Consider the following 26,608-nt stretch of genomic DNA (forward strand, 5'->3'; position numbering starts at 1 on the left):
AATACTCAAGCACTCTAGAACAGTGCCTATCCATAAGAATAGCAGTAAAGATCTACCAGAGAATTTCAGACCAATATCAGTTCCTCCAATTTTCAGTAAGATTTATGAATATATAATTGGTACTCAGCTTTATGAGTTTTTTGAGAGCAACGGCCTACTTGCAGCTTCCCAGTTTGGTTTCAGGGCAGGCAGGTCTACCATTGATGCAGTCAGCTCAATTGTGGATGATATTCTGGACTGTTTCAATTCCAAAAGATATGCAGGTCTAGTGCTCTATGACCTGAGTAAAGCTTTTGATGTTGTTCATCATGAAATACTATTGGAAAAATTGTACCATCTAGGTGTGCACATCCATGCTCTCCACAGATTCTGGAATTAGAGCTCTGAAAGAAAAGATGTCCAGTTGCCAGGAGGAAGCGAGTTTGTGGTTCAAAGCAAATTATCTGCTTCTTAATAGTACTAAGACGCAAACAATGATTCTAGGATTGAGGCAAGAGATATAAGAAGTGTTAAGATTCTTGGTATAAATTTGGATCAAAGACTAACCTGGAGCCCTCATATAGACTATGTCTGTTCTAGGTTGAGCCGGGTTCTCTACCTTTTACGCAGATTAAAGGAGTGTGTCCCAAGGCATTATTTGAGGATAACCTACTTTGCCTTTTTTCAAAGCACTTTTTTGTATGACCTATCCTTATGGGGATGTGCTCCTGATACCCAAAAAATCCTGCTGATTCAGAAAAGGGCAGTTAGAATTATTTCTGATGCTAACTACCTGGACCACTGCAAACCGTTATTCATTGACCAAGAAATAATGACTGTTTATAGCTTATTTGTCTTTTTGCTGTCACTGAATGTGAGGAAAAATATTGAATCATTTCCATTTAGGGAGGACTTTAATCAGTATGATACAAGAAATAGGCAGCAAATTGATGTTCCTTATACTGGGCTGAGGAGAGTGCAAATGAATTCGAAGCTAATTTCTTTGAGAATCTTCAATAAGTTTCCTGCTTCAGTGAGAACCATGTCTGCTTCTTTGTTTAAACGTACATTGAAAACTCTCGACAGAAAATCCTCTATACTCACTGTCGGAATTTTTTGATATGGATAGGGATATAATTAGTAATTATTTTTAAATATACGTTCCATAATGTATTAATATTAGGTTGGCAATAATTTTAGTGTATGAGAATATATTTGAATTATATATATATATATATATATATATATATATATATATATATATATATATATAATTCAAATATATATATATATATATATTTGTAACATTCTTTATGTATGAGCTGAATCATATGATAGTCAGTGTTTTTGATTGGTTTTTATTATTGTATTTATTGAACATTGTGACGTTTCCGATTGCGTAATCTATATGCTTAAAGGAATAAAAATCTATTCTGTTCTATTCATACACGAGCAAAAATAAAAATAAAATGTTCATAATACAATTACACATACATGCATAACACATGAGAGAAAAAAAATTATAAAATTTCTAGCCATCACCAGCAAAAAGATAACTCTTTGCCCGCCGGTGAGAGTTGCTTAAAAAAATCCTTAAAATAATTAGAAATTGAAACGAAAAGGCTTTATAACAAAACTAGAGACACAAAATATACTTTGAATCAATATTCTTCAAAAATGTGGTCCAAAGTAGAATAATTCACACTTGTATTCATAATTTATAAAAGGTCAGAATTATAGATAGATGATGAGTGACTGACCATGAAGCAAATCGCGTTTTGTTGTAGAATCCGTCCTCTGGCTGGCCGAAAGTGACATTGGTGGTCTGGTAGAGCGCGCCACTGTCGTTGCCAAACAGTTTGAACGGCAAGATGGCGTCGGCGGTGGGCGCATGCGCAATGCCGTAGTGAGTAGCACGTGTCGCTTGCGAGTCGTCGCGTGTCGGCGCCGTGTACGCGATCGGCCGCCACTGCAGGTAGCCGCCATATTGGATGGGCGACGACGACGTGGCAGCCGCAGCTTCAGCGGCCTTATCTAGCGGCTCGAATTTCTGTTCTCGGGCCCCGGCTGACAACAGTTCCACCATCTGGAATCGTTCAAAACAAATTCCTCTATTTGCCATTGAAAATAGCTATTTATGTATTAAGAGCGTAATGCGCGACTTTATCGCTTGTGCAAAACAGTTATCACACGACGCGAAGCGGAGCGTGATAATTTTGCAAGAGCGATAAAGAAGCATTACGCGCAAATTACATACAAAATTTTTTCTACAACTGCCAAAACCTGTTAAATTACTTATATCGGCGGAGTTACAATTACCAACTTTTTAGGTTAAGATCTGACCTTTTGGCGAGCTGCTTACCATCAGCTGATTAGCGAGCGAAAAGAAACTCTTCTGCACATGCGCGAATGATTACGGAGCGTAAAGAAAATCTACTGCGCATGCGCGGATGGTTAGCGAGCGAAAAAGTGGATTCTCCTTAGAAATAAGCTGTTTTACGAGGAGAATTGAGTATGTAAAGCCTTTTTTTACGCACAGTTGTAGAAAAACAAAAATTCACAAAATTATAGAACAGGAAATTCATAACATCAAATCAATCTCAGTTCAGTTTCAGTTCTTCGCCACAGTCAATTGACTGGGGAATTGTCAAGTTTTATTATTAATTTCAATATCAAAATTTGATATAAATAAAAAAAATATTTATTTATTTTTAATATAAATAATCTAATAGTCAAATCTTAATAGTTTATTTTCGCAAGTGCTGGAAAGTATGTTCCTCTGTGTATTCAGAAACTGCATAATATGGCCTTACAATCAAGTATTTTTTTAATTCTGAGACAAACAATTTTTTGCTCTCAATAGTTTTGAGATGTAGCGGGAGAAGGTTGAAGAATCGTGATCCTGTGCAAATTGGAGATCTTCGAAATTTATCTAGTCGGTGCCGAGTGATATTCATATTGGTCTTATTTCTTGTGTTGCAGCTATGTTGATTGCCTCTTAAAGGTGGATTTGAGTTTTTTGCTAGTATTATAGTTTCCAAGATGTATATAGATATTACTGTAAAAATTTTGTTTTCCAGAAACAGAGGCCTGCAGTGCTCAATTACATTCGTTTCAAAAATTGTTCTTATTGCCTTTTTTTGTATTCTAAGTATTTGGTCAAGACAGTTTTGGGGTGCAGCTCCTCAGGCAACAATCCCATATCGCAGGTGCGAAGTAAACAGCGAATAGTAAGCAGTTAGAGCCGTTTTTTCATCCGTAGTATTTCTTATTCGTCGTATCACATAAAGTGCTGAGGATAATTTCTTAGATAAGTAGTCGCAATGCTGTTTCCAGCTCAAGTTCTTATCGACCATCACACCAAGAAACTTAGTAGAGCCCACCGCCAGCATGCTGTCCTCTCTCAACTCCTCATCCTCTCTATTGCAGTTGTTTGGTGTGAAGTTGATGAGCGTTGTCTTTTTCTTGTTGATATTGAGTTTCAGACTATTGCAGATTGATGTGGCTTCTTCAAATGCTAGGCTAACTCCACTATTGTTTGCTTTCTGATTGGTAGGTAAAATAATGGTAGTATCGTCAGCAAAAAGGATGCACGTTTTGTTTTCTGTGAGTAGCTCTGGGAAATCATTAATATAAATAAGGAAAAAAAGAGGTCCTAAGATTGACCCCTGAGGTACTCCCCTAGTGACTTTCTTCATAGATGAGTGGATGTTTTGTAAGCTTGTTTCGTTCTGGTATAATATGTCCACGTATTGAAATCTCTCAGAGAAATAATTCTGGATCCAACGTAAGGCCAGTTCGCTTATGTTGAGCTGTCTGAGCTTAGAAATCAGTATATTTTGGTCAAGATTATCGAAAGCTTTTTGGAGGTCCAGAAATAGTCCTGATGCTATCCTTTTATCCTCCCAGATCTCATTTATTGTGCTGCATAAGTCGGCTATAGCTGTGTTAGTACTCCGCCCCTTCCTAAACCCATGTTGGAAACTTGTTATCAGTTTATTATTCTCCAGATGGTTGACTAACTGATCGTAAACTGTTCGTTCCAGAAGTTTTGATACAATGGGCAGGTTGGCTATCGGCCTATAATTGTTAGGATCTTGTTTGAGTAGTCTTCATTTTTTCAATAATAATAATCTCAATTTAACCGAATATAGATGTGATTTACTTATTCACTTCAAGATGTATAATAATACGTAGGAATGGAATGTAGGCCTATTATAGCAAACACTGTAGTTGTCGTTTTTTGTATTTTTTATACATTAGGTCCTCTTTTTTGTTCACTACAGAGATGTAGTATCACTGCTTTTATTCAGTATTGTTATTTTTTCTTAATTTATTTTCTTCTCTTTTCAATTATTTAAAAGTTGTTATTATTTTAAATAAGTGGATATTGTTTGTTTTTTTTCATATTGTTTGGAACTTTTTTCCATTATCATACTATTTGTATTTTATTTATATTGTTTGTTATCTTGTGTAATAGAGAGTTAAGTGTAAGAGAGGGCCGACTGCGCACTAACTTCACTCTCTACGAAAACAAAGGTAGTCATTCAATTCAATATCATGAAGAATTTATCTTCTGAATCTCATGGATTTATTTCTTACCGAATTTGAAATGTTGTCCCAAAAATTTAAACTTTAGGCCCGCCGCAAAGTAGACCCACGCTAATCCACGATAAGCAACCCACGCCAAGGGATGTTTTGTAAACCATTGCTATAGAATTATTCATAACTAGCCGTCAGGCTCGCTTCGCTCGCCATATCCGTCTAGCCAGGGGGCCCCGCCCCCTGGACCCCCGACTGGATCGTCCAAGAATGAGATCGGCAGTTTTTTTTGAGCATTTTTATCATATGTTAGAACAATCCAGTCGGGGGTCCAGACTAGACGTCTGGCTAAACGGATATGGCGAGCGAAGCGAGCCTGACGGCTAGTAATATAATATTCCCAGGATTGAAGTAGCAGTGCCGAATCAATTTTTCGGCGATAAATGCATTTAAATCTTCAACTTGGTGCCAACCTAACAAAGTCAACTCAACTTAATGCCAACCTGACAAAATTATTAATTTAGTTGCCAGTTAACAACTGTTTCGAAGAGGTACTCTATCTAGATTATAGTTCTATAGTAACATATGATATGGAAATTTCAATTATAATTAAGAGATTGGGAGAAGAAGAATATACATGCTAAAAGACGAACTTTAAACCCTTAAAAACAACCCTTAGAGTTAAAATATTGCCAAAAGATTTCTTAGTGCGCCTCTAAAGGGCCAACTGAACATACCTACCAAATTTGAACGTTTTTGGTCCGGTAGATTTTTAGTTATGCGAGTGAGTGAGTGAGTCAGTCAGTCAGTCAGTCAGTGAGTGAGTGCCATTTCGCTTTTATATATATAGATCAATCAGCTGACAAGTGGATTAATCATTGCATGGATTATTATCATTCCACAGATGTCTGGAGAAGCCTAGCAATGGTTTACAAAACATTCCACTGCGTGGGTTGCTTTTCGTGGATTAGCGTGGGTCTACTTTGCGGCGGGCCTTAGGCGCTCATATATCAAAAAGTATTATGATCGAAAAAAATGTTTTCCTGAGAAAACTTTTTCATTTTCATAGCTTGATGATACACAAATCGAAAAACTTTTAAAATATCACCAGTAGAGAGTATATTTTTAGCCTTTGCACAGCCTTAATTGATTGAATTTGAATGAATTGGATTCAATGGATTAATTCATGGACAGAGTGAGTGTAGAGTGGAGTAGTGGAGTAAGCATACTGCGCACAATTAGATACTGACACAAACGTAGGGAGAATGCTGTTAGGTAGTGCCAGTGATTAGTCAAGGATAGAGCATCGGGCCTCTCTGTCTTCGAGAGGGAGCCGTATAATAGTGTTTTCGCCCCACTTGGATGTAATGAGCTGGTTCACGTGCGTCATATGGAGACTGAAAGTGATTGTTTTCTGACCAGGCCGGTAAAAGTTTTACGGCCCTAGGGCTGTAAAATAACCTTGAAGTCAGCTGATTCTGATTTGATGTGAACGTGTTTACAAAATAGTTTATGAAACGGAATCAGTTTATGCTTCTAGAATTGAATAAAGTTTTTGCAATAAGATACTATCATTTTATTTGGATGAATGAAATACAAATAATGAGATATTATAAACTATTCAAATTCAATTTTCAGAGTATAATAGAATCTAACCTCAAACCTCCTAGTACAGCGTTTATCATGGAACATGGTGGATAAACGGAATCATTTTATGCTTTTAGAATTCAATAAAGTATTCTGTAATAATATGCTATCATTTTATTTGGATGAATAAAATATAGATAAGATATATATTATAAACTATTCAAATAATTCACAGAGTATGATAGAACTTCTAACCTAAACTTCCGTTGACATTCAGATTGGCCAAATTTCAAGTGTGCTAAAACAGCTGATCAAAAACTTTTCATTCTTTGTGTTTATCATTCAATAATCAAAACATTTATAATAATATCATCTTATTGTCATTTGGAAGAATAAAAAGTATCAACTCAATCTCTTACATAATTGAAAATCATCTTTTAGGTTATTTAGACAAATCAGAATAAAAAATAAAAATACTTGGACAATTTCTTGATATTCAGATTACCTCAGATTTGCTAGAGCTATGACCTTCCACTTTTGCTTTCGGAAGTGCTTATAATAGACAATTATTCTCATATATATATTGTTTATTTTCCTGTGTGGCGAAAAATAACGTTCTCACCATGGGCAAAAATGTTTTTCCGGCTCTCAATCTTTTCTTGTCCTCGGCCTACGGCCTCGGACTTGAAAACCGATTTCGAGCCAGAAAAGTCCCATTTTCGGCCCTAGGTGCGAAATATACTATTTCCTACAGATACCTTGAAAAGTGACCATTTCTGCACTGATTGCAGGCCGCAAAGAATCACTTTTCCGCACTAGTGCGCAAAGTGAGTACTTTGCGTACTCCAGATTTGCAGCATGACAACGCAAAATAGTTAGTAGGTTATATGGAGCACCAGTGCAGGAAAATCAAAATTAAGTTGGTAATACTCATAGTGAGGCCCACGTTATAATGACAGTGGAGAACAGCGTTGCCTTGCCATTATGTGCCTTGATTATAGTCATTTCAATGCTTACATAAGATAAACCCCCTTCAAGCAGTCAGATAAATTTTGAATTGAATTACTAATAATTATAATTCAATTTTAAATAAATTAAGGTTTTTATTAATAATAAAATACACAGAAAAACATTTGATGGATTTCAGGGAATTTTACCCAAATTACCCACTTTTCATATTCAATGGTAACTTTAGGAAAAATTTAATGTGAAATACGTGCGCAAAGTTCGTTTGCTGCACTCAAGAAACAATTATTCCGCACTCGCCTATGGCTCGTGCGTAAGCGTTTCTTTCGGTGCAGCAAACTGTCACTTTGCGCACTAGTTGCACAAATAACTAACTTCGCACCTAGGGCCGAAAATGTGCGTTTACCGGCTGAAAATCGGTTTTCAAGTCAGAGGCTGTAGGCCGAGGACTAGAAAAGATTGAGAGCCGGTAACATATTTTTACCTGTGGTGTGAATGCTATTTTTTGTCACACCAAAAAATAAAATAATATATATGAGAATAATTGTTTATTAGGGTCTTCTGAAAGAAAAACTGAAGGGCCATAGCTATTATAGCAAATCTGAGGTAATTTAAATATCACCAGGTTTAGTGGTAAACGCAGTAGTAAGACTGGAGACAACACTAACCTTGTTTCTAAGAGGCTAATTAGAAGTTCTATTATTCTATGAAAATTAAAATTGAAGAGTTTATAGTAACATTTTTGTATTTCATTCATCCAAACAAAATTATCTTATTGTAGAATAATTTATTAAATTCTAGTGGAATAAACTGATTCCTGTAATGATTCGATATTGTAATATATCGATAATCTAATATCGATATTGTATAGAGTCGAGAGTCGAGGCTTGTCTCATCGTCTCATCAGTTTTGTCACTTGTCATGTCTGTCTATGAATTATACGTCTCAGTCATATTATATCAATCAATTTATTATTTATCCTTCTTTCATTAGTTTAATGTATAAGAAGTGAGTATACAACAATTCCGTTTCCTAAACTATTAGTAAAATCGTTCAGCACCAAGGAAATTGTCCAAGTAGTTCCAAAATTATCCACCAGGTTTAGTGGTAAACGCGATACTGACTGGAGACAACAATACTCCTTGTTTCTTAGAGGTCAAGTGCCCGTTGCACAAAAGCTGGTTAAATTTTAATAATTGTGAGTAATTCCACGAGAACCAATCAGAGAAGCCGTCTTTTCATTATTATCAGTATTATCAGTATTATTATCATTATTATTTTCTTTGCATTATTATTCAGATTCAGTACCTATTGTAGATGTACCCAATCTGTTTCTGCATTTCGTCTAAAATATCATTTATTATGAGGTATGAATGTAGTGTGAATGTTGCATGTGGGAATAAAAAAATTATTGTTTTTCTGTCACAACTTACTAAATTGTATGTCAATCTTATCATTCTTTTATGGGGGCTAATGTGAAGTTTTTTGAGAGTGTAGATGATGTTAACAATTGTTTTCTTACTGGTAATAATAATCTTACTATAATACACCAAAATATTCGTAGTATGAACCGTAATTTTGACTCCTTTATCACATACTTGAATTGTTGGAATAAAAGACCGGATATTATAGTTTTATCTGAAACATGGACTCAATCTGAAAATGATGCAGCTATGTATAACATTGAAGGGTATGATAGATATCATGCTGGTGCTGATTTCACAAGAGCTTCTGGTATTATAATATTTGTTGCAACTGAAGCGGGTATAACGTGCTCTGAAATTACAGCAAATATCATCGGTGCTGATTCTGTATTACTTGAATGTCGCATGTTTAACTATTGTTTTAGTATTCTTGGTATTTACAGATGGCATGGTGTACAAATAGAGAATTTTCTTGATAGTCTTAATGAATTGTTGGAGGGCTACCAAGCTGCAAATTGTTTTATAATAGGTGACATTAATATTGATATAAGCAGAATTGGTGATATTAAAACTTTAAAATACTTAGAAATGTTGTTTAGCAATGGGTATGAGTGTCTTATAGACATGGATACTCGCTTATTGAATGATAGTTCATCTTGTTTGGATCATATATTTTTTAGATCAGCCTTAAATAAAAGAGCTGTATCAAGTGCAGTAATTGAATCTCAGATTACTGATCACAGAGCTGTAGCCGTTTCCTTATCTAAAAGTAGTTGTGAAAATTTCAGATTGTCTTCAACGGAGAAATCAATAATAGATTATGATAAATTAAACAGCTTATTAATGCATCATGACTGGAGTTCGGTTTATTTTTCTAATGATGTTAACTTTAAATTCAATACATTTATTGGTGTTTTGAATAATTACTTAAAACAGTCAAAGTACACTATTCTTGTAAATTTAACCAGCCATGATAAGAAATTGAAACCTTGGATGACTGAAGGGTTGTGTGCTGCTATAAAAAATCGTGATAAGCTTTACAAAAAAATGTCCAGAAATCCAAATGACAATAAATTAAAATCAGATTATTTGAAATTTAAGAAAAAGTTAGTTGTGTGGATAAATGAACAAAAACATAGGTATTTTTCTCATCTCAATGTCTTACCTATCCAGCAACAATGGAAAGAAATCAATAAATTGTGTGGTCAAGCGTCAAGAAAACAAACAATTAGTTTACAGATAGGAGGTACAATTGTTAGAGAAGATCAGACTGTAGCTAAGGAGTTCAATAATTATTTTGCTAAAGCAGCGGTTGAAGTAACTTCTTCGGTGAAACCTTTATCTGATGAAAATAAGCAACTGTTAAGGAATAAATTTAAAATAAAAAATTATTACAATTCAATATTCCTTGAGCCTTTTCATTTTGATGAAATTGATAAGTTAATTCAGAGTTTAAAGAATGGCAAGTCTCCAGGCATGGATGGATTTAGTGGTAGGTTATTAAAAATAGTGTCTACATCAATTATTCCCGTTCTTTGTGACATTTTCAATAGTAGTATTTCTTGTGGAGTATTCCCTGATGCCTTGAAAATAGCCAAAGTTGTGCCTATCTATAAAAAAGGTTCAAAAACTGATATTGCCAATTACAGGCCAGTATCTTTGCTTTCAGTTTTTTCTAAAATACTAGAGAAACTAGTAAAGAAGAGAATTGTAGATTTTTTCAATGTTAACAAATTCTTCTACAGTGGCCAATTCGGCTTTCAACAGGGTTTGAGTACTGAAATTGCGCTGAATCACTTTATGACAAATATTTATAATAGTTTGAATACTCGTGGTAAGATGAAAGTTTCAGGGCTCTTCCTTGATATTAAAAAAGCTTTTGACACTGTTGATCATGATATATTGATAAATAAGTTGTTCATGTCTGGGGTTCGTGGAATCCCCTTAAAGTGGTTTAAATCTTATTTAGAGAATAGGAGCCAATGTGTTAGTATAAATGGTATTAATAGTGAATTGGTTGTAAACAGCAATTGTGGAGTCCCTCAGGGTTCAGTCCTGGGGCCTCTCTTATTTTTAGTATATATAAATGACTTATTCTCATTGAATTTTCATGGATCTGTAACATCATTTGCTGACGATACTGCACTGGCCTATTCAGCTAATAGTATAAATGAATTACAAATGATGTTACAGTCAGACTTGAGCAATTTGAGACTCTGGTTTGATGGGAACAAAATAGTGTTAAATGCTTCTAAAACTAACTTCATTAATTTCTCCCTATCAACGGTTTTTGAATTCTCAGTCCCTTTAAAGTATCACGAGATAGATTGTCAAGCAGAGTCATGTAAATGTAATAGTATTTATCAAGCTAATTCCTTGAAGTATCTTGGTATGACTTGGATGACAGATTAATTTGGACAAATCACATAACAAATTTGAAATGTAGACTTCTTTTTTTAATTAGGAAATTTTATAATCTTCAACAATTCTTACCTAGATATATTCTCCGTCAATTGTATTTTGCATTTTTTCACTCAAAACTAGATTATGGATTATCTTGCTGGATGTCAACATATGCTTGTCACTATAATCCAGTTGTAATTCTACAGAAAGCCATAATACGCATCATTTGTGGTGTTAAAAGAAGGATTCACTCGTTCCCTTATTTCAAAATCTTGCAAGTTCTGCCCTTGAGAAGCATGTATGTGTTCAAGGTGCTGTCGTTGTTCTTTAAAATGAGTGGGAACCGAAATATGGGGATTGCGCCTGAAACTCATCCAATGGGTGAAGTGGTAACACGGCAAAGAACAAGAGAGTTGCTAGCAACACCAAGGCCTTATTGTACCAGGTATAAAAAGAGTTTTGTATTTTTAGGATGCAAATATTACAACTTGCTCCCTACTGACATAAGGAGAATCAATTCTTTGACACAATTCAAAGTGAAAGTAAAGAAATGGCTTTTGAGTTTGTCATTTGAAGATTTAATGATGTTTATAGAACTATAATACTTTTATTTTTTACCTTTATTAATTTATTTTTTATTTGTTGTACTCATTGATGAGTTCTACGACTTTGTCTATAATTAAACACCATCTCAGTGGTGTTGATGAATTTAAGTATTTTTGTGTACTCATCAATTAGGGTTTTTTTATATATACAACCTTGTCTTTAATTTGATATTATTATTATTGCAATTTTTCACAATTTTGTCTGTACTGTGATACTGTTGTTTTAATGTCTTACTTCTAAGTGAGGAATTTATTTTTCCTTGTTGACAGTCTGTGTGTTATTTTTAAAGCTAGTGTTTATCATTTTTTGCTTTTCTCTTCATAATGTCATCTATACTTGAGCAATCTAAGCCTTGTTTTATTACCATGGAATGAATAGTTTAATCAAGAATTAGTTGTTGGTTGTGACTATTTATTATTGAATTGTATGGTAAAGCTCAAATTGATTCCCATATGCATGTGTGAGAGTGTGTGTGTCTGCGTGTGTGAAAGTACATTTTGATAAAAATTAGCAGTGTTGTCAGCTCCTACTAACGGGCAAAAGACTTTGTTCTTTTTTGTTAGTAGTAATTTTATTTTGCTCTATGAAAATCATGTTTGTTTTTTTCCTTTTCTCTTATTATACGGTATATATTTTTTAGTTTTAAATTACAGTATGTTACTAAAGAGAAGGAACTTGTACTATAATTTGTTTTGATGCAAAATAAAAAATTATTTGATTTGATTTGATTTGATTTGATTTCAAAAAGTCCTTCTCAGATTGGTTCACCTGGAGTTAATCATGGTTGAAATTTAACTGGTTTTTGTGCAACCAGGCCTTAAAGTTCTATTATACTCTGAAAATTGAATTTGAATAGTTTATAGGTATCTCATTTTGTATTTCATTCATCCAAATAAAATGATATTATTTTATTGGACAATACTTTATTCAATTCTAGAAGCATAAACTGATTCCATTTTATAAACTTTTTTGAAAAAATGTTTACATCAAAATCATCAAAACAGAATCAGCTAACATTCAAGGTTATTTTACAGCTCTAGGGCCGTAAAATTTTACGGCCCTGGTTGGAGAACGATCACTTTCGACTTCTATATGTCACATGAAGACCAGTTCATTACATCCAAGTGTGGCGAAATAGTTATTTGTATATCTAGAGTGAAAAGTAATGTTTTGTAATCACTTTTGAACAATTAATTACGACATAGCAGTCAGGTATTTATATCAAACATTGAAGAGTACTGTTTTTTCTCCCTGAGGGAAAAGTTTGAAGCCCGAGGCGAAGCCGAGGGCAACAATTTTCCTGAGGGAGAAAAAACATTTTTCATTGGTGATATACACAACATTTTTACTCCACCTAAATTTTTATAAAAACTGCAAATAAAATAATTTTTGAAAACTTACGTGTCCAAACAATGTGTTACAACATAATCTAAAAAGTAAACAGCTGGGCTGGCTTGTAATCACAGTTCTCCGCCGACAGCAACATGCGCTATCTGCCAGCAAAAGTTGTAACAACAATGGCCGCCACAACTACAACTATGATGAAGTTCCCGTTTCAAATTTGATTAGTTAATGAGGAATATTCATTGGTTGGTATTTAAAATGACATGGAATAAGAACATTTTTTTAGTATAGCGATGACGTTTGTAATAATTTTAGCATACAAACATAAATTTCATAAATATATTGATCAAATGTCTGGTTGAGGTATTGAATTTAGTTGGTTTAATGACTACTCTATAAAATGCTTCCTCATCTGAGCTTTGACCTTTTAACCTATTTAAAATGTACGGTTTTAAAATAGAGATGCTTCCCATGTTATTTAAATTGAGTTACTTTTACGCTCTAGGGAGTTTTCCTGTTTTTTCCTCCCGAGAGCAAAAAAGTGACACTTTAGTGTTATGTTCCAGGGAGTAAAGTAAGCACTTTGGACAGGAGGTCGAGGGAAAAGTAATATATATATTTGATGGATTCTAGATTTTGAAGGGAACTGAGTGACTGACCTTAAAGACACCGGGCGCATACTCGTCATCAATGGCTGCCTTGTCGTGGTAGGAGAGAGGCTGGTTGGGGCTGGAGGTGACCACCACTAGGCTGACACCCAGCCGCGAGCGCTCTCCCCTTGTCGCCAGGTGGTCCAGAGTGATGTCCATCTGAGACATGTTGGCCGAGTGCAGCATGTGCGGAAGTCGACTGCCTCGCTCCACACCGCCAAATGCGCCCATCTACAAGCCAACAACACTTGCCTGTTAAGCCCGGTACAGACGCTCAAGTTTATCATCAGTCTTTCGCTCAAGCAAAAGACGGATCGTTTGGTTCAAGCAGAAGACTGATGTAAAATTGGGTCCGCACGCATCCGTCTTACGTCGTCCGTTTTCCTTTTTTTATATTGTTTGATATGGTTCATTGAGTCTGAATTGTATACGGTTGACATATATCCGGTAGATGAGTAATAATTATATCGTATTATTTCGCTGATTCAACTGGATAATGCTATATTTAACAACATAATGACAAAAATATTACTGTTAATCGCTAAATGGCTTTGTTTACATGTCATATCTCGAGACACAATGATTGTAAATGGATTGAAATTTTGTAGATGGTATTCTTATCAACAATATAGTACATCTTAATATGTCATGATAGTAAATAATAATATCAACATCAAATTCTGAGAGTATCATGAGAATGAAGAAAGAAAAAAATGGTTGAATAGCGTTATATACAATCGATAAAAAAACTTGCTTATTTTCAAGTACTCGCAAGGTATTTTATTAATTTGAGGGCGCTGAATCCGAATCTGAAATCACAATTTCTCTATCTCCATTTTTACGCGATTTAGGTTTTGGTGGATAGGCAAAAGACGGACGGTTTGATGGAAAAAGACTCCCGGCCGATACATTTTAAGTTTGACGACTTAAGCTTGAAGACCCATCCGTTTTACCGTCCAGACGCAACGACTTACATGCTCCGACTTTGCTTGAGCAAAAGACTGAAGCTAAACTTGAGCGTCTGAACCGGGCTTTATACACAGTGTATAAAACCAGAGCAAATGCTCATATGAGTCTAGTCATACAATTTTGAGCAAAAGCTTTTACTTTTGAGCAAATGCTCAAATATTTTTTTGAGCATGAGGAATATTCATTGGTTGGTATTTAAAATGACATGGAATAAGAACATTTTTTTAGTATAGCGATGACGTTTGTAATAATTTTAGCATACAAACATAAATTTCATAAATATATTGATCAAATGTCTGGTTGAGGTATTGAATTTAGTTGGTTTAATGACTACTCTATAAAATGCTTCCTCATCTGAACTTTGACCTTTTAACCTATTTAAAATGTACGTTTTTAAAATAGAGATGCTTCCCATGTTATTTAAATTGAGTTACTTTTACGCTCTAGGGAGTTTTCCTGTTTTTTCCCCCCCGAGAGCAAAAAAGTGAAATTTTAGTGTTATGTTCCAGGGAGTAAATTAAGCACTTTGGACAGGAGGTCGAGGGAAAAGTAATATATATTTGATGGATTCTAGATTTTGAAGGGAACTAGTGACTGACCTTGAAGACACCGGGTGCATACTCGTCATCAATGGCTGCCTTGTCGTGGTAGGAGAGAGGCTGGTTGGGGCTGGAGGTGACCACCACTAGGCTGACACCCAGCCGCGAGCGCTCTCCCCTTGTCGCCAGGTGGTCCAGAGTGATGTCCATCTGAGACATGTTGGCCGAGTGCAGCATGTGCGGAAGTCGACTGCCTCGCTCCACACCGCCAAATGCGCCCATCTACAAGCCAACAACATTTGCCTGTTAAGCCCGGTACAGACGCTCAAGTTTATCATCAGTCTTTCGCTCAAGCAAAAGACGGATCGTTTGGTTCAAGCAGAAGACTGATGTAAAATTGGGTCCGCACGCATCCGTCTTACGTCGTCCGTTTTCCTTTTTTTATATTGTTTGATATGGTTCATTGAGTCTGAATTGTATACGTTTCACATATATCCGGTAGATGAAAAATAATTATATCGTATTTTTTTGCTGATTCAACTGGATAATGCTATATTTAACAACATAATGACAAAAATATTACTGTTAATCGCTAAATGGCTTTGTTTACATGTCATATCTCGAGACACAATGATTGCAAATGGATTGAAATTTTGTAGATGGTATTCTTATCAACAATATAGTACATCTTAATATGTCATGATAGTAAATCATAATATCAACATCAAATTCTGAGAGTATCATGAGAATGAAGAAAGAAAAAAATGGTTGAATAGCGTTATATACAATCGATAAAAAAACTTGCTTATTTTCAAGTACTCGCAAGGTATTTTATTAATTTGAGGGCGCTGAATCCGAATCTGAAATCACAATTTCTCTATCTCCATTTTTACGCGATTTAGGTTTTGGTGGATAGGCAAAAGACGGACGGTTTGATGGAAAAAGACTCCCGGCCGATACATTTTAAGTTTGACGACTTAAGCTTGAAGACCCATCCGTTTTACCGTCCAGACGCAACGACTTACATGCTCCGACTTTGCTTGAGCAAAAGACTGAAGCTAAACTTGAGCGTCTGAACCGGGCTTTATACACAGTGTATAAAACCAGAGCAAATGCTCATATGAGTCTAGTCATACAATTTTGAGCAAAAGCTTTTACTTTTGAGCAAATGCTCAAAATATTTTTTTGAGCATGAGCAAAAGGTTTTGCTCACGTTTATTCATAGAAAATGAAGCAAATGCTCCATATTTTAGAAGTATGAGCAAATGCTCAACTTTATTCATATGGCCCAGTGAGTCAACCCCTCAATAAGTTGGAAACTGTTGTAGATATAACACTGTAACTTTCAGGATTAGTTATTGGTCGAATACACTCTACCTTTTGACGTACGACTGAATTTCAACCCCTCATAAGGGGATGACTTAGGGGTTGTAACTCGAAAATTTTAAATGTAAACACCCATTGTGTGGTACATCATTTTAAAGGCCTTTCCAAAACAAGAAAGATGACATCAATAAAAATGTTCTATGATACTTCTTGTATCCAAAATAGTGGCTGATTGAAGTTTTTTGTTTTGGAAATGAGGGGTTGTAACTCAAATATTTTAAATGTGAACACCCATTGTGTGGTACATCATTTTAAAGGTCTTTATAAAACAAGAAATATGACATAAATTAAATTTTTTATGATACTTGTATCCAAAATGGCGGCTGATTGAACTTTATCAATAATTTCTTTGAAAACTAAAACTTCAATCAGCCGCCATTTTGGATAAAAGTATCATAGAACATTTTTAATTATGTCACCTTTCCTGTATTAGAAAGACCTTTAAAATGATGTATCAGTTACTATATCTGCAAAGAGGACAAAATTATTATATTTTAATCAATATAATAAATAACACAATGGGTGTTTACATTTAAAATATTCGAGTTACAACCATTCATTTCTTAAAAAATAAAGCTTCAATCAGCCGCCATTTTGGATACAAGAATCATAGAACATTTTTATTTATGTCATCTTTCTTGTTTTAGAAAGGCATTTGAAATTATGTACCACACAATAGGTGTTCACATTTAAAATATTCGAGTTACAACCCCTCATTTCCAAAACAAAAACTTCAATCAGCCGCTATTTTGGATAGAAGTATCATAGAACATTTTTATTTATGTCATCTTTCTTGTTTTGGAAAGGCCTTTAAAATTATGTACCACACAATGGGTGTTTACATTTAAAATATTTGAGTTACAACCCCTCAGTCATCCCCTTATGAGAGGTTGAAATTCAGTTGTACGTCAAAAGGTAGAGTATTCGACCAATAACTTATTCTGAAAGTTACAATATTATATCTACAGCAGTCTACAAATTATTGAGGGGTTCTCATACATATATATGACTCACTCTGTATGTTCATCATATGCCATAAACAGTTTCATTTTCAAGAAAAGAAATACATTTTCAACCTTGAAAACTAAAGCTCATCACAGTTTTGGCTGACAGAGTAAAGACGATGAGCTGAGGTAGAAGTGGGGCTAGCATTCTAGTCTCCCCTCCAGCCAGCTAGTGGAAAAAGCTTTCCACTTTTTTTCTGAATAAGTTTACACTACACACACTTTTTCATCGCCTACCTCCAGAAACAGACCAGTGGCTGGATATCCTATGGCAACATAGGATGGATATCAACTGTATGAGTAAAGTTCTAGTTTTAATTAATTTTTCCTTATTGTTAGTAATAGTTTTTAAAAATTCCAAATGAATTATATCTTGTGTCTTGTCTTTAAACTGTCATAAATCTTCTAAGATAAGTCTTATTTTAAATCTTTTGGAAATAAATTTTGAAAAATATTTCAAATTGATCATATTCCATAACCTGTATTAATAGATATTGTATTAACGTAGATGCAGTGTAAGGCTAGTTTCACCCACATTCGGTTCGGTTCCGTTTGCTTTCTGTTCGTTTTCGGCCAATTCCGATAAGTGTGTAACAGTAATTCGGTTTGAATTCGGTACCAAATAGAAACCGTATAGAACCGAATGCCCACTTGACACTAATAAATTCCAGGTTTAAAATTCGTTGCTAGCGAGGGGCTACTTTCACACTCATACGGTTCTGTCATGCTCAGTTTGCTTTCTGCTTGTTTTGCTTCGCTCGATTCCGCGATAAGTGTGAAACGGTGATTCGGTTCGAATTCGGTTCCGAATAGCAACCGCATATCACCAAACATAGCTCCCCCCCCTCCGACACCAATAGGTTTCATCACATTCAAATTCGTTGCTAGGAAACAGCAAACAAGAACAAAGACTTCACACTCGCTCGGGGTTTTTATTTTATTTTAACCTGATATCGCGATTATCTGTTTCGAAATCATCTATGTCAAAAACATAAGGTCAATTCATTTCAGTAAGATCACTGGAGCATTTTTTTTTTCAATGAATAGTTTGCAAAAAATATGAAGATAAATTAAAACTCAGGGAAAATTTTTATTTTCAATGAAAATTTCATGATTCAATTAATGGAGAGAAGAGATGAACGTTATGTACCATGTGTCAAAATTGAAACAAATTTTCAATTTGAAAATATAATCACTCTGGACGTCCAAAATTAATTTAATCAAAAATAAACTATTCGAATAGTTCACAATTTTGAATTAACTTGAAAATTTTGTTGTTCAAAAAATCACATCTTACTATTTTAACACCAGCTGTTATATTTTAATACCAGCATGAATTGTGAAAATGTGAAAATCCAAACACAGCTGTGTTCGAGAAGAAAATACCCCAAAAAACGTACGAATTAGAGCCTGATATGTATGAAAGTCTCATTCGTTTTTGGCAACGAATAGAAAACGAACCGAAACGAATGGAACCGAATGTGTGTGAAACTAGCATTACGCTGCATCTACGTTAATACAATATCTATTAATTCAGGTTATGGAATTTTAAGAACATAATCAATTTGAAATATTTTAGGAACTTATTCTCAATAATTTTACAAAAAATGTATAATTATAAAACAAAAAGATATAAATTTCTTTTTAATTCTCACAGAAATTCTTTATTATAAATAAAATGAATCTGACTCCTAATTAAAATGTTTTTCTTTCAAAATCCAAAATAATAATTTCGATGATAAATTAATAGAACTAATTGCTCGCTCTACCATCAATAATCAATAATCTTTTTTCTTGTCATCGAACATTACAAATGTTATAAACAAACGTCATGTGAAGATAAAACATAGCATTGCATATACCAACAATATACCGTACCGCTAACACATATATACATAACATTAAACATGTACACATATGTATACATATATACATATACAAATATAATATAAAACAGTCAGATGCTCACGTTATGACTTAGGTATTCGTCAATTGTATAAAAAGCCTGTTTTTTGAGCAATTGTGCTACAGTAGATATAAACTTTTTTTGTGGTAATTTTTTTATTGTTGTCGGTAATTTATTGAATAATAAGTATTGTTGATAATTATAGCTATTGAATGTTTTTGCAGTCTGATGTATGGGGTGATTAGGTTATTCCTATTTCTAGTTCTATGTTCATGCTGATGGCTATGACTTGTTAATAGAGTTAGGTTTTTTTAACATGGACCAGGTTACAATAAATATACATTGAAGGGAGAGTCATGATTCCAAGCTTGATAGAACTATTTTTACAGCTTTCAACAGTCCTTAGACCAACAATACAGCGAATTGCTTTTTTTTGCCAAATAAATGCCTTCTTCATATCACTTGAGTTACCCCAAAGACGGAGCTCATAATTGAGATGGGAATGAAACAAACCATAATAAGTCAGAATAAGTTCCTCCCTACTGACACTACATTTTAGTTTTCCTAGTAGGTACATAGCTCTGGACAGTTTCTTACACAGATTCTCTATGTGGCTACTCCAACTCAATTTACTGTCTAGAGTTGAACATCTATAGTAATAGTATTACAACCCTATTGTTATAGAATATAGCTGACTATGCATTGTCTTCTTTATGTCTCAATTAATTATTTTCATTTAGTTCTACTCAAACTCTTGACGAGAGCACTCGGCTCCCAAAATTCTTTAATTCGGTATTTTCTGTAGTTGTAGTGTTAATAAAGTTTCAATTTTTAAAAACTCAGTCGTGTCGTCCAATCACTTAACTGGCGCCCGAACTTACGTCGCGGAAAGTTTTATCGTTGTATCCATCCACGTTCATTAAACTCGGATACAAGACCTTTTATCTTGTGCAACGAAAAAACTTTGAGTTTCACCTCTTCATCCGTGAACCAACCCATATATTTTTCTCCAACGAGAAACTCATAGTGAAAGTGACTCGACTTCAAAATCCAAAATCTACCACTCAACTACAAAATTATTCTCCAACGAGAAAACAAAGTCAAGAGTAAACTCAAACTTTCAAAAATTTCTTCAACAAGAACTTAACTTTCACCAGTGTTAATAAGTGTAAATCAAATCAAACTACAAAAACGAGAACGACTTCAATGGAAAACCACCATCAAGCTGTAACCGTATCCAGCCTTGCAGTTAGTTCAACCCCACGCTGGCCACCGCAGGAGACGAGAGGACTCTACAGAGGGACCGAGATCTCGCCACCTTCAGGAGGATTCCTGCTGTCCTTATATCATCTGAAGGAGAAGACGACACCGACGCCGACGCCGACGCTGACGACAACCGGAACATCACCCACCAACCTCAATCGACTGTGAGTAATTTCGTTATATCTCTTCCTCAACCAAACCCTACAATGCCTAATATCTCGAAACAAATTCCTCATGACATTCTTAAATTCATACCCCATTATGATGGTACTTGCTATGAGCTACCACATTTTATTAGTACTTGTAATGAACTATTAGTGTCCTATTGTAGTGCAAACATTGACGAAAAAACAGAAAATCACTGGCTCCTTTTCAGGGCAGCCTTAAGCCGTCTTTCAGGACCCGCAGAATCAGTTGTTTTTAATAACAATTGTACAACTGTAACAGAGCTGATAGCCGCTCTAAAAACAAACTTCGCTGACAACAGGTCCGTTCCAGACCTAATTGCGGAAATTACTTTCATGAAATCCTATTCCAATGAACACCCGATCGAATTCATTAATCGCCTGGATGAAAAACGCACAACTGTGTTGACTAAATATAAACTAGATGGTATCCAAGGTGAACTTTTGACAAATCTAATGCAGCAGTTGAACGCAACTCTCACTCGTACATTGATTCACGGAGTTCATCCAACTTTGGGCTCTCATTTGCAAATCCTACAAATTCATGATCTTGACGATGCTAGACATAAGATTATTAATGACTGTAGTATTGTTCTAAGGAGCTTCAACTTCAAATCAACTATCAGTACTATCTATAAAATTGATTCAAGAGCTTTTAATCAAACGCCAATGCGATCAAACACATTCACTCATGCTTATCAAGCAAGCAACAGAGCTTTTTCTAACAACTTCTCGCAACCTCGAGTACCGAATTTCTTCCAACAGAATAATGCATCACAGCAAACATTCCCCCAGAACAGAAACTTTCAACAAAATTTTCCTCAAAATCAATTTGCTCAATTCCCTCACCAACCGAGGCCTGTGCAAAACAATCCTCAATTCAGACAACCACATAATAGTAAGTGGGATTCACAAAGCACTGTCAGCATGCGCACAGTTCAAACAAATCCTTCTAATCGTTTCAAACTGAACTCAAAATCTCCGTTTGAAGTGCATCATTTGCAAGATGACTTGACAGATAACTCATCTAATCTTTTCGGAAACGGAATCCAAAACATGCACGATGACTTGACAGACAACTCATCTCATCCTTTCGGAAACGAAATCCAAAGCATGCAAAACCAGCTAACTTCACTTACTGAAGCATTCAACAACATGCAGGCTCATTTTTTAGGGGTAGGCCCAACACACTCAGCGGAAACACCCCCAAAAAATTTGAATTGAATATCATAAATAAGTCGCTCCCATATTTTGTCGACCACGCTAACCGTAAATGGATGGTTGACACTGGGTCGTCAAAGAACTATGTGAACCCCTCTATCATACCACCCAATGTGACCAGATATAAAGAAAAGTTCGTAGTAAAAACACCAGCCGGTGAAAGTGGTGGAAATGAATACATTTTTATGAACTCAAATACTGTGTTTCCAGGAAGTTCACAAATCAAAATGTACGTGTATGACTTTTCAACAAGATACGATATCTTATTAGGTCACGAAACTTTGAAAGAACTCAAAGCCAATGTAAATTATACAAACAACACGTTAGATTATCGTACTATTTCGAAACCGTTGTTATCAGTGATTAACTCTAATGAACAAATTCAATTGAAACCAGGATTTAATGTTGTTACTGTACCAGTTAGGTCGATTCCTAATCTCAAGACAGGACTACTTAAAGCTGTTTCTCATGAAAGCTATTACGTTGAAGAAAGTATTGTTAGTATAGAAGAAAATAGATGTAAGTGCGTAGTGTATTCCAATGAGCTCATGACCATAAGCCCCGAGCCAATGGAGATAGAAGAATTAGAAACTATTTTTGACAATGATGAAATTGATAACTCAGATGTATCAAACAACTCGGATATTATAAGAGAAATTCCCAAACTTCTTCGGACGGACCATATGAATGTCGAAGAGCGGAAACATATCATAAATTAATACGGAATTTTCCTGAAATCATCAAACGTGAACATGATGAATTGACAAGTAGTACTAATCTGTTGAAATTTAAAATCAACACTACTGACGAAATCCCTGTATATTCTAAAAATTATAGATACCCTCAAGTGTTCAGGAAGGACGTTGAATTAGAAATTGACAAACTTCTTCAGAATAAAATAATTCAACATTCCAACTCCCCATATAACAGTCCAATTTGGGTAGTGCCCAAAAAACCAGACGCCTCCGGTAAACGTAAAATACGTGTCGTTTTAGATTATAGGAAGATTAATGATAAAACGATTGAAGAAAAATATCCTCTCCCAAATATTGAGGACTTATTTGGAAAAATTGGAAGGGCTACCTATTTTTCAGCGATAGATCTCGCTTCTGGATTCCATCAAATTCAAATGGAAAAGGAATCAATTCCAAAAACTGCCTTTTCAACTGAGAACGGACATTATGAATTTTTGAGAATGCCGTTTGGATTAAAGAACGCTCCAGCTACTTTCCAACGTGCAATGAACATTTTGTTTTCCAGAATGCCCAATGTGTTAGTCTACATGGACGACATAATTGTGTTTTCCGATAATCTCGAGGAACACTTGAAACATCTAAAATCAGTTTTCAAACAACTTAGAGATCATAATCTAAAAATCCAACTGGACAAAACAGAGTTTTTTAAACGAGAGTTACTGTACTTAGGACATATCATTTCTGAACGCGGAATTCAACCCAATCCTTCAAAGCTAGAAGCTATTAAGAGCTTTCCAATCCCAAAAACTGAAAAAGAAATTAAGCAATTTCTAGGATTGACAGGCTATTATCGAAAAATGATAAAATATTACGCTAAGATTGCAAAACCTCTCACACACGCCTTGAAAAAAATATGTTAAAATCAATCCAAACAATCCAGAATATCAAAAGTCATTTGGAACATTAAAACTTCTATTACAAAACGATCCAATATTACAGCTACCTGACTTCACAAAAACATTTATTCTGACTTGTGATGCTAGCAATTATGCTATAGGTTCAGTGTTATCACAAAAATTCAATGGTAAAACCTTACCTATTGCATATGCTTCTCGTACACTTAATCGTCATGAAGAAAATCTTTCTACGATTGAGAAAGAATTATTAGCTATAGTCTGGTCATGCAAACATTTTCGACCATACCTCTATGGTAGAAAATTCATAATCGAAACCGATCACAAACTTCTTCAATGGCTCCACAGCATTAAAGAACCGAATTCAAAATTAATTCGTATGAAACTCTTTCTAGAAGAATTTGATTTTTCAATCCAGTATGTGGAAGGTAAATCAAACCAAGTAGCCGACGCTCTTTCAAGAATACGCCCTCCACTTGACGTTAACATGATGGAAAATGATGAAGACGAACCTTTCCAAGGTTTCGAAAGTGGTTTTCGTGGTTTCAATCATGACTTTCAGGATCTCGAGAATAACAATGATCTCGATGACCCCGACGAATTTGACATGGACGAACTGCTTAGATTTAACACTAACACAGACATTCCCTCAGTAGACACCGTCACACTTGACGATTTTCTTCAACATGTAGGCAAATCTGCCGAACAAACTAACAATTCCGATCGAGACAATATTGTAAATAATTATAATGATGCTAATGATAATGATGCTAATGAACAAGAAGTTGATAATCGTAGTCTAGTTACAATACATTCACAGGAGAGCTCGAACGAACAAGTAGTCATTGCGGAAGATGACAAAATAATCAATGTTGAACAGAATCAAATCATTTTAGAACGTGGCAACAAAGAACCTGTTATCAGAAAAGTTTTTACAAAAAACAGATTGACTCTATATTTTCATAGTTCATCCACTCCTGAAGAAATAAATGATGTGTGTATACAATACTTAAAACCCAACACACTTTATGGGATACTTTGCTCCAGGACAGGTGTATTGGAAAAAGAATATGAAATGATTTTCGAAAATTTTAAGAATGTTATCATTGCTAATTTTAATTCTGTGAAACTTAGGAGATATAAGAAACTGAATTTGGATATAACTGATTCAGAGGAACAAAAAGAAGTTGTAACCAATTATCATGTAGGAAAAACGTATCACCGTGGAATTAATGAAAGCTATAACCACATTCGAAGAGAATACTATTGGCCTACCATGCTTAAAGACATTACAGAATACATAAATAAATGTTCAGTATGTGCTAAAGTGAAATATGATAGAAGACCTGTTCAAGTTGAATACAAAGTTACCCCAACTCCTGACAAACCTTTCGAAAAATTACAGATTGACACGTTTCAATACAGTAGAATAAAATTCCTCACGATAATAGATTGCTTTTCGAAAAAACTCATGGCATATCCGCTAACAAGTTTGAACCAACTTGAAATACAGTCTTGTTTGAATGATTACTTTTCTCTATTTCCATGCCCTAAGACAATCCAAATGGATAATGGTCGTGAATTCGACAATACTGGACTTCGAGATTTTTTGCGTTTATATAAGATAGAACCTTATTATATAACACCGGGACATCCAGATTCCCAGGGTTTATTGGAACGAGCACACTCGACACTCATTGAACTCCTTAATGCTATACAAATGGAAAATAAAGACAACAAACCCGAAGATAATATGAAACTTGCAATTATCGCATTCAATAACACAATAAATTCAACTTTAAAACTAACTCCTATGGAAATGACTTTTGGTGTATCGAAAAATCCATATGTTGATGAAATAACGGAAGCCCTTATTGCTGAAGAAAGAACAAACGCCTATCTAGAAAAACTGAAAACTATTCACAAACTAGTAAAAGATAAAGTAGGACAAGAAAAACAAAATAGAACTGATCGCTTAAATCAAACTAGAGAAAAAGATTTTGAAATGCCTAACGAACCCTTCATAAAGACAACGTTTAATAAAAAGGACAAACCCAAATTTTTCAAAGTGAACTACAATAAGGAAACTCAATTAGCTACTAATCCAAGAGCGATTCAGAAACGACCCTTCAAACTTCACCCGAATCGAGTGAAGCGAGCTCTAAAGAAAAAGAAATCAACTAATTTATCTGTTTGAGGTAACAATGTTTCTTGTTCTGATGCTGTGGCGTTGCTAACACCAGCAAACCCGCATAGATATACATTGACTGATCTAAGTAAAACATCACCCATCACTCCTAGCAAAATTCAGGACTCGTTCATAATAAATGAAACCTTCACATACATGCATAATATTAATGTAAACATGTTGCGTATCGAATTAAATACTATCAAAAGAACAATATTCACTTTGCGTGAACACAATATCGATCAAGGCCGTCTAGACATCATAACAATGCATTTAAAGTACACCGAAACAAAACTAGATCACATCAATATCAGCAAAAATAGAAATAAGCGTGGACTTTTTAATGGACTTGGCTCAGCTATTTCATGGGTAACCGGTAACATGGATGCGAACGACAAAGAAAAATACGACAAAATATTATTTCAAGTTCAGTCAAATGAATACCGCTTACAGCATAATATTGAGAATCAATTTTCAGTAAACAAAAGGCTCATTGACGATTTTAATGCTGATGTGAAAAAGATTCATGGGAATAATTTGAAAATTATAAATTATTTCAAAACTCTCTCAAATGAAACTACGACTGTACAGCTGAACCAGCAATTTTCCCTTTTATTTAGCTCATGAAGTTTGCTCTTTAATAAAATAAGCGATTTAGATACTAGTTTGGAGTTTTGTAGATTGAATATTCTACATTCTAGTATATTATCCCATAAAGAAATAAATAATATTATTTCTGAATCTTATGTGAAATTGATTTCTGAAGAACCAGAAGTATTATGGCAATTAGCAAAGGTACACTGCTCAATATATAAAGAATATTTATATCCTACTTCA

General features: G+C 34.7%; 1 protein-coding gene across 1 annotated transcript in view; it reads right to left on the bottom strand.

Moving 5' to 3' along the window:
* Positions 1-1,675: 1,675 nt before the first annotated feature.
* LOC111053546 (glycosylated lysosomal membrane protein) overlaps positions 1,676-26,608 on the bottom strand; it is a 56,525-nt gene continuing 31,592 nt past the window's right edge. The window contains exons 4-5 of the mRNA XM_039435720.1: positions 15,070-15,291; positions 1,676-2,065 (exon numbers count right to left, since the gene is read on the bottom strand). Of these exons, the coding sequence (XP_039291654.1) occupies positions 1,691-2,065; positions 15,070-15,291 (597 nt within the window). The 3' untranslated portion in view covers positions 1,676-1,690. The remainder of the gene's footprint in view (positions 2,066-15,069; positions 15,292-26,608) is intronic.

The sequence above is a fragment of the Nilaparvata lugens genome, chromosome 9 (assembly GCF_014356525.2).
Source record: "Nilaparvata lugens isolate BPH chromosome 9, ASM1435652v1, whole genome shotgun sequence".
Taxonomy (NCBI): domain Eukaryota; kingdom Metazoa; phylum Arthropoda; class Insecta; order Hemiptera; family Delphacidae; genus Nilaparvata; species Nilaparvata lugens.